At 42.9% G+C, this 13,005-nt stretch overlaps 1 protein-coding gene across 1 annotated transcript in view; it reads right to left on the bottom strand.

Moving 5' to 3' along the window:
• Positions 1-954: 954 nt before the first annotated feature.
• Positions 955-13,005, bottom strand: part of LOC137534883 (zinc finger protein 585A-like) — a 30,971-nt gene continuing 18,920 nt past the window's right edge. The window contains exon 6 of the mRNA XM_068256562.1: positions 955-2,818. Coding sequence (XP_068112663.1) covers positions 2,223-2,818 — 596 coding nt within the window. The 3' untranslated portion in view covers positions 955-2,222. The remainder of the gene's footprint in view (positions 2,819-13,005) is intronic.

Raw genomic sequence — 13,005 nt, 5'->3', positions numbered from 1 at the left:
TTTAGGATTTCACAGGTCATTTTGAGACATTTGGTTTCAAGACTACTCCTCACGGTTTAGGGCCCCTAAAATGCCAGGGCAGTATAGGAACGCCACAAACGACCCCGGTTTAAAAAGAAGACACCCCAAGGTATTCTGTTAGGAGTATGGTGAGTTCATAGAAGATTTTATTTTTTGTCACAAGTTAGCGGAAAATTACACTTTGTGAAAAAAACAATAAAAACTAATTTCCGCTAACTTGTGACAAAAAATAAAATCTTCTATGAACTCGCCATACTACTAACGGAATACCTTGGGGTGTCTTCTTTCTAAAACCTGTGGGGTTCCTATACTGCCCTGGCATTTTAGGGGCCCTAAACCGTGAGGAGTAGAAGAAATGGAAACCTTTTTTTGTTTTTTGTCACAAAGTGTCATTTTCCGCTAACTTGTGCCAAAAAATAAAATCTTCTATGAACTCACCATGCCTCTCAGTGAATACTTTGGGATGTCTTCTTTCCAAAATGGGGTCATTTGGGGGGTATTTATACTATCCTGGAATTTTAGTAGTACCTCATGAAACATGACAGGTGCTCACAAAAGTCAGAGATGCTTCAAAATGGGAAAATTCACTTTTTGCACCATAGTTTGTAAACGTTATAACTGTTACCCAAACCAATAAATATACACTTAATGTTTTTTTTTTTTTATCAAAGACATGTAGCACAATAAATTTGGACAAAAATGTATACAGAAATGTTACTTTATTTGACAAATTTTATCACAGAAAGTTAAAAAAAAATTTTTTGGGACAAAATTCATGTCTTTTTTAATGAATATAATAAAAACTAAAAATTGCAGCAGCAATCAAATAGCACCAAAAGAAAGCTGTATTAGTGACAAAAAAGGAGGTAAAATTCATTTAAGTGGTAGGTTGTATGACCGAGCAATAAACCGTGAAAGCTGCAGTGGTCTGAATGGAAAAAAAAGGCTCTGGTCCTTAAGGGGCGAAAAGATTGTGGTCCTTATGTGGTTAAAGGGAACCTGAAGTAAGAGGGATATAGAGGCTGTCATATTTATTTCCTTTTAAACAATGCAGATTCTGTCCTGCTGATCCTCTTCTTCTAATATCTATAGCTATAGACTCTTTATTGGAGTCCGTTTTTCTGCATCCAATCTGCGTGTAGTGGAAACAGACCCTTAGAGTTCCTAAATGCGTTCTCCCCCTCTTGGTGGCCCCCAGATGGCTCCCTGGATCAGTGTGCATCGACCAAGCTGGTGTGCAGCAAACCGATGCCACCATGTAGGGTGAACACTGCTCCGTCCTGACCACGCTGTATCCTAGTTCTGTATGATACATAACTAGGATATTGTGTGGCCAGCCAGAACTTCCACTGTGAAAGCAGAAGTGCCAAGCAGATGAAAAGCAGTGTTAAGCGCAGTGGCTAGAGGTGGCATGACAGATTAATTATGTATATTGTCTGAGAAATGGCACGGCCCCCTCCCCCACTCACCTTTACTATGAATGACAATTCCAGGAGGGGGAACTGAGGCTTTAAAGGTTTCTAAATTTGAAACTTTTCACAGAGACAACCACACTGACATCTGCTATACTTCTCTAGTACAATTATCAGCAACACAAGGTGGAGGTGTGGCACCCTCATATTATCTCTGCGGGCGCCATGGTGATCACATAGATGACGTGTAATAGAGAACAGAAGCCCATAAGGACCAAGTCTAGTGTGTGACCACCAGTCCCAACAGAGGACCACTGCTTGAGGACAAGAGAGGGAGGAGTGACAGGTTACAGGGAGCAGCTCAGATGTCACTGTCAGTAGGGATGTGGAAATCCCCCATTATGATTGAGTGTCCTGACTGGAAAATCCCTGTATGAAATGCCACATGTTCAGCAAAATCAGTGGCTGCGCCTTTTCTGGTGTACAGTTAGATATGCTTTATCTGTGAAAAGTTTCCCACACTCTGAACAGGAAAAGGTATTATCACCTGTGTGGGATTTCTGGTGCCTATGGAGTGCTGCTCTATGAATATATTTTTCTCATACTCTGAGCAAGAAAAAGATTGGCTACCTGAGGAAATGTTCTGTTATCCAGAGGCTTCGTTTTACACTAAACCTTTCCCCACACTATGAGCATGAAATATGCATGCTAGCCTGTGTGTCTTCCTTGCAGTACAACAAATGGCATTTTATTTTAATAACAATTCCCACACGCTGATCAGGAATAAAATTACTTGCTTGTGTGAACTTTCTGATGTCTATGGAGGCTCATTCTGTGAGTGAAACATTTCCCACACCCTGAGCAGGAAAAAGGGCGCTCACCTGTGTGAATTTTCTGGTGTGTAAGGAGAATTCCTTTCTGACTAAAACATTTGCCACAGTCTGAACAGGAAAAAGGGCGCTCACCTGTGTGAACTTTCTGGTGTGTAACAAGGATTGCTTTCTGACTAAAACATTTCCCACACTCCAAACAGGGAAAGGGACGCTCATCTGTGTGAATTCTCTGGTGTTTTTGGAGGTCTCCTGTCCGAGTGAAGCATTTCCCACACTCCAAACAGGGAAAGGGGCGCTCATCTGTGTGAATTCTCAGGTGTTTGTAGAGGTCTCCTTTCCAACTGAAACATTTTCCACACTCTGAACAGGAATAAGGCCGCTCACCTGTGTGAACTTTCTGGTGTGAAAAGAGGCTAGATTTCTGACTGAAACATTTCCCACACTCTGAACAGATAAAAGGCCGCTCACCTGTGTGAATTTTCTGGTGTGTAAGAAGAGAACCTTTCAGAGTGAAACATTTCCCACACTCTGAGCAGGAAAATGGGCGTTCACCTGTGTGACTTCTCTGGTGATATAGAAGGTTTCCTTTCTGACTGAAAAATTTCCCACACACTGAGCAGGAATAGGAGAGCTCGCCTGTGTGATTTTTCTGATGGAAAGAAAATCCTGCGGCTGTATAAGATGATTTCTCATGCTCACAACAGCTAACAGGTCTCTCACTAGTGTGAATTCTCTGGTGCCTAACAAGGTCTGCTTTACAAGTATAACATTTCCCACACTCTGAACAATTAAAAGAGGGAGATGTTCCTCTAACCGAACTATAACATTTCTGATGGGCGTTTCCAGTACATGTGACACCATTATGTTCTGAAGTATCTTCTGGATGTGACATAAGATATTCCTCTGACGTGTTCTTGACATACCGTCCATCTGCCAGGGAAAAAAAATATTATTCAATTCAAAATATGTCTACTTTTTATATTTCTAAACAGGAAATATAAACTGCTAAACAGCTCTGCTGAGGAAGAGAGATCAATCATACCTTAAAGAGGAGAAAAATCTGTTTAAATGCAAAATACAACCAAATACTATGATGTTATACTGAGGAATGGAGATGGGCCTTTCATATGGTGTACAGTATCTCCTCCTCATTTGTTAGTACTATGATGTTATACTGATGAATGGAGATGGGCCTTTCATATGGTGTACAGTATCTCCTCCTCATTTGTTGGTACTATGATGTTATACTGAGGAATGGAGATGGGCCTTTCATATGGTGTACAGTATCTTATCCTCATTTGTTGGTACTATGATGTTATACTGAGGAATGGAGATGGACCTTCCATATGGTGTACAGTATCTCCTCCTCATTTGTTGGTACTATGATGTTACAGTGAGGAATGGAGATGGACCTTTCATATGGTGTACAGTATCTCCTCCTCATTTGTTGGTACTATGATGTTATACTGAGGAATGGAGATGGGCTTTTCATATGGTGTACAGTATCTCCTCCGCATTTGTTGGTGCTATGATGTTATACTGAGGAATGGAGAGATAGGCCTTTCATATGGTGTACAGCATCTCCTCCTCATTTGTTGGTACTATGATGTTATACTGAGGAATGGAGATGGGTCTTTCATATGGTGTACAGTATCTCCTCCTCATTTGTTAGTACTATGATGTTATACTGAGGAATGGAGATGGGCCTTTCATATGGTGTACAGTATCTCCTCCTCATTTGTTGGTACTATGATGTTATACTGAGGAATGGAGATGGGCCTTTCATATGGTGTACAGTATCTCCTCCTCATTTGTTAGTACTATGATGTTATACTGAGGAATGGAGATGGGCCTTTCATATGGTGTACAGTATCTCCTCCTCATTTGTTGGTACTATGATGTTATACTGAGGAATGGAGATGGGCCTCTCATATGGTGTGCAGTATCTCCTCCTCATTTGTTGGTGCTATGATGTTATACTGAGGAATGGAGATGGGCCTTTCATATGGTGTACAGTATCTCCTCCTCATTTGTTGGTACTATGATGTTATACTGAGGAATGGAGATGGGCCTCTCATATGGTGTGCAGTATCTCCTCCGCATTTGTTGGCACTATGATGTTATACTGAGGAATGGAGATAGGCCTTTCATATGGTGTACAGCATCTCCTCCTCATTTGTTGGTACTATGATGTTATACTGAGGAATGGAGATGGGCCTTTCATATGGTGTACAGTATCTCCTCCTCATTTGTTGGTACTATGATGTTATACTGAGGAATGGAGATGGGCCTTTCATATGGTGTACAGTATCCCCTCATTTGCTGGTACTATGATGTTATACTGAGGCATAGGGATGGGTCATTAGGAAGGTATTTTAGCTCACAATAGATCTGGTAATGTTGTGTCATAGCCTTAAATGTACGCAGTAATAAACAGAGGATGTCCCGCTACACCGATGTAAGGGTTAAAATGATTACTCCAACTTTATTTAACACATCAGCGAATACACAGGAAACAGCTCACACATATCGGAGCTCTGCATGGATCCTTAATCATAGCTGACATCAAACAACTAGACACAGGTTTAAATAGTCAATTGTCCACCCATAAAGGGCGTTGCTACTTTTCTTAAAGTGACAGTACAAAACACATTTAAAATGGCTATGCCAGTATGTACAAAAATAATTTTGAAAAAGCCCTCTAGTGGCAAGATCAAGAAACATCAAGAGTCACATTACAAAAAAGCACCTTTGTGCAAAAACATAGTATAGACATCATCATCAAAACAAATATCATCTGATTCTATACCTATGCAAGTAAATGCAGGATGGAGAGCTCAAGTCCAGTAAAGGAAGAAATAAGAGACAAATAGTAAAAGGAGGGGGGGGGGGGAGGGAGGCGGAGGATATAGGATAAAGAGGGAGATGGAATAACATCTGGTGTGCGGATCAGATCCTGTCATCATAAGTTAGGCTGATGTCTAATCTAGAATTTAGACCCGCCGGTACACGTGTACCCAGCTTCTATATTCATGATGCCTCTCGTTTAAGCAAAAGCCTATGCATATCACCCCCTCTGGGTGAACGGATTATCCTCTCCACCCCCTGAAAACTAAAACCCCTCATATTCCCACGATGTACACTCAAGAAATGTTTAGATACACTAGAGACCTGAGTAACATAGGCCTCATTTCTGAGGCATCTTGCAGGTCCATTATAGTGTCCTGCAATCCGTTGCCGTAAGGACGTGTGGTACACCCCACATACTGTAGTCCACAGCCAGCACACGAGATCAAATACACCACATTACTAGAGTTACAGTTTATGTATTGCTTGATCTCAAATTTTTCATTTTTAGAGAGTGACATAATCTCCCGTGTCTGGTCGTGGACATGACAGTACCTGCATGTCTACATCCACATTTAAAGGAGCCCTTATAAGTCAGCCAGGTGGGGACAGGTCTAGCAGAACTGGAGTAAAGGCTGGGAGAAAGACGAGTCCCCAGAGTGGGCGCCCGACTTGCAGAGAAACCACAGCCTTCCTCCAAGATTTTGCGTAGCCCGGGGACCGAGTGCAGAACTGGCAAATACTTCTTTACTACATTAATAACTTTGTAGTATTCTAAGCTATAGGGGGTTGTTAATGTCAACCCTCTTGATTGTCCAGCTCTACGATCAGCACCCACACCAAGCAAATCTCGGCGATTTTTGTGCAGTATCTACTGTCTGGCTTTTTTAATCAGGTTGTTGGGGTATCCCCACTCTTGCAGCCTGCCCTTCAACAAGTCCAATTCCTGCTCCAACATATTTGGATCGGAACAGTTCCTAGCCACCCTGATCAACTCTCCATAAGGAATTGCCCTCAGTGTATGGCTCGGATGGCAGCTAGAGGCTAACAAAAGTGAGTTGCCTGCACAGGCCTTTCTGAAAGTTTTGGTGACAATCTTACCCGATGCCTGGCAACCACTTAGAGTTATGTCCAAGTAGTCAGTTTCACTGGAATTATGGCACATGGTAAAGGATAGGTTGAGCCCATTATCATTACAATAAAGCAGAAAGTCTGGCAGGACCTCAGAGGGACCCCCCATATCAGCAGCAGATCATCTATGTATCTACCATACCAAAAAATATAATCCCTAAAGGGGTTTCCACCCTCCAAAGATGCGGAGCTCCTCCCACCACCCCATATATAAATTTGCCAGGGATGGGGAAAATTTTGCTCCCATAGAAGCTCCGCATCTTTGGAGATAAAAAACCTCATCAAACATAAAATAATTATGGGTCAACAGATGATCCACCGCCACCCTATAAATGATGGTTTCCCCACTTCAAAGACTCCAAACTGTTCAAAAGGTGAGTAGTGTCATGGAGAAAACCCGGTAATCTGCGGACCAAGGGCTGAAGACAAGTGTCCACTCACTGCCCCAGACGCTCCCCCAAAGAGCTGGGCGGCCCTTCGGGGGAACGTCTGGTTTGTGGACCTTTGGAAGGTGATGAAAGATAGGAACAACCGGGCTTTTCTACAATTAGATACTCCCATTCTCTCTCAGAAAATACTCCTTTACTGGACTTGAGCTTTCCATCCTGCATTTACTTGCATAGGTATAGATTCAGATGTTATTTGTTTTGATGATGATGTCTATACTATGTATTTGTACAAAGGTGCTTTTTGTAACGTGACTCTTGATGGTTCTTGATTTTGCCACTAGAGGGCTTTTTTTAAAATCCTTTTTGTACACACTGGCATAGCCATTTTAAATGTGTTTTGTACTGTCACTTTAAGAAAAGTAGCAACACCCTTTTTGAGTGGGCAATTGACTATTTAAACCTGTGTCTAGTTGTTTGATGTTAGCTATGATTAAGGAGCAGGATGCAGAGCTCTGATATGCGTGAGCTGTTTCCTGTGTATTCGCTGATGTGTTAAATAAAGTTGGAGTAATCCTTTTAACCCTTACATCGGTGTAGCAGGGCAGCCTCTCTTTCTTACTGCCTGAATTGATGCACTGGGATCCTAAGCTCCTGTTGGTTACACTGGTGGTTGCAGCGATCCATCTTCTCACTGCCTTAAATTTACATTGCATATTTAGATAACTCCTTTCTCATTTTGCAAAGAGATTTAAAGGACATTTGATTCTCTCCCAATTTCAAGGACTATGCATAGATACAATGCAACCTCTGCCAAGACAAAATGTTTTATTTTCAGCTTAATATAATAGTGATGCATAAAAATACAGCAAAACACTTAAAAAGAAAAAAACCGGGAAGGGTAAACAGAAGGACAGCCACTTTTAACAGTTTACCTGGGTTTATATATGCTGGACATTTCTTTTCTTCTTCATCCTCTTTAAATGAATCTTCTTGTTCATCTTTAATTGTCCTCATCATGTCATCCTCCTCCATACCCTGCTGATCACTTCTCACATACGTCTCTTCTTCTTCCTCTTTAACTGTCCTCATCATGTCCCCCTTTTCCATAGACTGCTGATCACTCCTCACACATGTCTTTTCTTCCTCTTTAATAGTCCTCATCATGTCATCCTCCTCTGTAGACTGCTGATCACTCCTCACATACTTCTCTTCTTTCTCTTCAACTGTCTTCATCATGTCCCCCTTTTCCATAGTCTGCTGAACGCTTCTCACAAATGTATCTTCTTCCTCCTTATTAGTTCTCATCATGTCATCCTCCTCTGTAGACAGCTGATCATTCCTCACATATGTCTCTTCTTCTTTCTCCGTAAACTTCAGTTTTATGTCTAAGCCTATAAATTATTAACAATAAGAAAATGTCATAAATGAGAACTAAAAAGCTATTTAAAAAAAAAAGATGTTGTAAAGAATTGGACATTTTCTGTGTTCTAGATTCTTAGACCCACCTACCTGATAATGGTGGGTGATGGTGCAGTGTTCTCCCCAGGCTCTTTTAGCCGGGTGCTCCACCCGGCTAGATTTTGTGACCACCCGGCTGTCATCGGCTCACCTCTTCAGCTCCTCCTATGCTGTAAGCACAGTTGCCCTGCATTTTCAACTTGCCCCACCCGGCTACTATTTCATGCCACCCGGCTGGAAAAAAATTCTGGGGAGAACACTGTGGTGGGATCTTCCTGTGGACAATCCCAGGAATAAAGAGGACCTGTACATCTCTCTGGTGGGTTTCCGTGTGGGAAACACACACACTGATTGAATACATTGTCTCTATGTGTTTATCAGCTGGTGAAGGGATGAAAGTCTTCTCTTACCCGATGATGTGAGGGGTGGCTGATTCTCAATCATGAAGTTCTTGTAGATCCTGCTAATTCTCTATTTATACTTCCTCCTTTTCCTTTTTCAACCCTTCCACAATAATATTGCTCTCAGTCTTGCATGTACACTAAAAGGATAAGGAAATACATGAATTGAATAGGGAATTCAATAGAAATAAACAGCATGGATTCTCCATGGAGCTTCTAGGTGGGATCTTGATACAAAAAAAACAAGAATTTGCTATACAGCATTTTGTGAGCAAGAAATGTCTCCCATGATGCATCACTGGTGAATATGCAAATCATCCCTTTGTGTCCCTGAAAGCCAGACACACCCCTAGAACCGCTGGAGTGCGCAGGGTGCCTATTTAATGTACTAATTTCATACAGCCATACTAATACAACATGCAGACAGCTGTTTCTGAGGCTGGGTGCACACAGAGCAGAAATGCTGACGTAGCGGAAAACGCTGTGTTTTATGCAGCAATGTTAGTCTATGGGACGCAGAAGAAGCTGCGTTTCACTGCATTTGTACAGTATGCGTTCAGCAAACGCTGGTAATGTTGCCTAATATGCAGGCTGGCTGCCAGAATGCACATAATAAAAGTCTATGGTAATGCATATGCATTGCGTTTTTCATGCGTTTTTTAATGGGGTTTTTTTAAAAAAAGTAAAGATCTTTGAAGTGTTTCCACTTCCTGTTGTCTTCCTAGTGATTTGCATAGATAAAAAAAATAAAAAAAACGCATACAAAACGCATATGCATTTTCCATTAGCGAACTGCAAATGCATTAAAATGCACACAAAATGCATGAAAAACGCATCTGCGTAAAAAAATGCAAATGCAATTGCACCAAAAACGCAATAGCAAATCGCAAACGCACTATCCGAAAACGCAACTTTTTCACGCTATGTCATATGTGAATCCAGCCAGAGTCTTTCTCCTCATTAGTGCAAGACTTGAATCAATAGGGCTCTATGTGGTGGGACTTGCTCAGTCAATTGTTACAGAGTACCTACCCAGATAGTTCAGCGTTCTCCCCAGAATTTTTCTCCAGCCGGGTGGCCTGAAAAAGTAGCCGGGTGGGATGAGATGAGAGACTGCTGGACTGGCGCTTCTCTGCACAACTCTGCTTACAGCAGAGAAGGAGATGAGCCGATGACAGCCGGGTGCTCACCAAAACTAGCTGGGTGGAGCACCCAGCTAAAAGAGCCTGGGGAGAACACTGTAGCTCATGGTGTCCCAAAACCAATAGGAGATTATAACAGGCTCAAAGGGGCAGAAAAACCCACTTACTAAAAAAGCAATGCTAAATGCTAAGGTGGGATCTTCTGATCTCCCATTGCAATGTTCTTTTCCTGATCCTCCAGTCCTAGATGCCTCTTCCTCCTGCAATGAGGGGACTTCAGCACAGTGAGAAACAAATGGGGGAAGAAAAATAGATACTGATAAAATCTGGAAGCATTTGAAGAGCCTCACAAACTGTGTAACATTTCTTTAGATCTTTCAAGTCTTCCTGGATAAAGCCCCTGTACAAAGCATGTCACTAGGGAAGGATTGGGACTCGATCCCTCGGGCAACAGTGCAGGGCAGACGCTGTACAGATGCTTTGCTAGCCTCTAGGTACGTGCATGTTCTGTTATCATGCGGGGGAAAGAAGGCAGATGAAGTGGCGCATGAGCAGCATCATACAACGCAGTGAGGAGACTAGGTCTGGGGGCTGATCACTGGTCAGGTGGTGCTGGGGCAGCTGTACTCACATTAGATTCTCTCCATAGGCGGTCATTGTCAGCAGTGCACACAATGTAGCAGGCACACCATCAGGTTCTGGGTTCTTGATGATGTGACATAGGCAATGTCGCTGCATTCAATGTATAAGCACAGTTGATCAGCACTCCAGTCGTAGATTAATTACAACGCACTTTTATTGTGCAATCAGCCACATGAAGTACCGACAACTGTTTTGACAGCGTCACAGGGTCCCCCTTTCTCAAAAGAAAGGGGGACAATTGTCGGTACTTCATGTGGATGATTGCACAATAAAAGTGCATTGTAATTAAAGGTTCTGTATTGAGAAAAAAACACCCGTGGTGAGTACTCACCTTGGGAGGGGGAAGCCTCTGGATCCTATCGAGGCTTCTCCCATCCTCCTCTGTCCCATGGCAGCAGCGATAGAGCTCTCTGAATGGCAGGGATGTAAATATTTACCTTCCCGGCTCCATCGCAGGCTCTCAGCCGATCCCAGTCGGATCCGCTTTACTGCATAGGCGCAAGTCTCCTGTGCCTCCGCAGTAGATTGGACCCAACTGAGGTCAGCTATTTCCTAGTGGAGAGCCGCAACAGCGCCCCCACTGGAACAGGGAAAGGTAAATATTCCGTGGGTCAGAGCGAGACCACCGTTGGAACCAGGAGGAGGGGGGAAGCCTCGATAGGATCCAGAGGCTTCCCCCACCCGAGGTGAGTGCCCCCCCAGGGGAATTTTTTCTTAGTACAGAGTCTCTTTAATCTACGACTGGTGTGCTGATGATCTGTTCTTATACATTGTCAGCCATGGTAAACAGGCAAAGAGAGGGGTATAATGTAAAAAAGACACAACTGCAGCACAAATTCCTAGTTCCTCCAACACTTCATAGCTCAGAACAGCATTTTCCTTCTCTGAGCTGTAATGTAGCAAGCTCATGAACAACACATAGGGCCTGATTCATGTGCTGCCAGTATTCTTACTGTGTGCATGCAACACACAGCAATATCCCTGATACTAATAGCAGCAGAGTTTTGTGCATTGCATAATAAGCACTACCCGTGGTACAAAGGTAACGCAAGTGTTGCTATGGTTGCGTGCCTTATACAGGTAGCGCAATGTGCATTAATGCAGCAACGCTCACCATAGCAATGTACCGCGGTCCCACTTATTGTGCAACATGTGGGTCCCTGCTGCCATTAATACCGTTATTATTATTATGCGCTGTGTGCACATGGCAATATTACTTGCAGTACGTGAATCAGGCTCACAGTTACTTAGACTTGTCCTCCTGTGCAGTTGCAGAGTAAGAAACAAACGTAGTTCATAATAAAACTGACAATGTTATACAGAAAATATAGACGTTGGTATATAATACAAAATTGGTAGACATTGTAGTAATTACAGTGACAAATTCAACATGATGAACAACATGTATAGCAATTTTCAAGAAACAAAGGGGTGAGCAAACCCTGCCCTTGCAAGCTTCCAATCTAAAGTGCTGCCCAACCTTATGGACATGCTCCCAGGAGTCTTGGTCTGGAGGGGGTGGAGCAACAAAGTCCTTGCTGTGAGGGGTGTAGCAAAGAGGTGGGCATGGCAAAAGTAGTGAGAGGAAGTGGAGTGGCACAGCAAACAGACTGGCCACAGCAAAAGCTCTTGAGAAGCGCAGGTGGCCTGCCAAATGCGGGTCACCATTTGGACGTCCCTGATCTAAAGTAATAGGGAGGAAACAAGAGGTGATGTAGTATACATAATACCTAAAAGCTATACTAGGTTTAGCTTATATTTAGTAAGGAGCACAACTTGGCCAGATGTTGAGGGAGAATGGCTCAGTGAGATAAAGTGAGGGAGTGCTAAAAGATTTCAAAGGTTTGAGAGTTTAAGATGTGTTTTGGAAGGGAATTCCAAAAGAGGGCTGAAGCATGTGAGAAGTTTTGTATACATAAATACGAGGAGTTGATTCTAGAGAAGGACAAAAGAAGGTTGTGTGCAGAGTGGAGATTGCAGTTGGGGTGGTATCTTGAAACTAGTGAGGAGATGTACAGGGAACAGAGACTGTGGAGAGCTTTGTAGGTTAGGGTTAAGAGTCTGAATTGGATCCTCTGGTTAACTGGCAGCTGATGAAGAGCAAGACAGAGAGGAACAGCAGAGAAAGTGTGAGACGAGAGATGAATGAGATGAGCAGCCAAGTTCAGTACAGATTGGAGGTGTATCAGTCTTTTAGTTGGTAGTCCGCAAAGTAGTATATTACAATAGTCCAGAGAGATGGAGATGTCAGGAGCTTGTTAGGGAGTGAATGTGAGGAATAAATGAGAGAGGAATCAAATATTAACCCTAAAAAACTTTCTTTTGCAAGTAAAATTATAGGGATAATATTAACATTCATCGCTATATGAGGGTGTAAAGATCACTGTTGGGGTGAGGGCACTCTTAGAGGAGAAGAGGTGGAGCTAGAGTTTGCAGCATTTATATGGCATGGGAGGCCAGACAGGAGGAAAAAACAGTGCAGGATGGTGAGGCTATTGGAAGGGGGGAGAGGGGGGGTTGTATTCTTCCTTTACACCTCTCCTTTTCTCCTTTATTTGAGTCTTTCCTCCTGTGCTCCCCCGCCACTATAATCTCTTTCCCTGTACACTTGCAGATAGGGTCAGCAGTGGTTCACGGGCCTCATGCTGCTGGAGCCCGTCCCCTACAGGTTTTTGTCTGCTCTCTGTGCTTCCATGCAGCTGCTGATATTTGCTTCCTCAGAGTCCTCA

Source organism: Hyperolius riggenbachi, chromosome 10, assembly GCF_040937935.1.
Source record: "Hyperolius riggenbachi isolate aHypRig1 chromosome 10, aHypRig1.pri, whole genome shotgun sequence".
Lineage (NCBI taxonomy): Eukaryota > Metazoa > Chordata > Amphibia > Anura > Hyperoliidae > Hyperolius > Hyperolius riggenbachi.
Note: the sequence above shows the minus strand (reverse complement) of the source record. Positions and strands in the feature narration are given on the sequence as shown.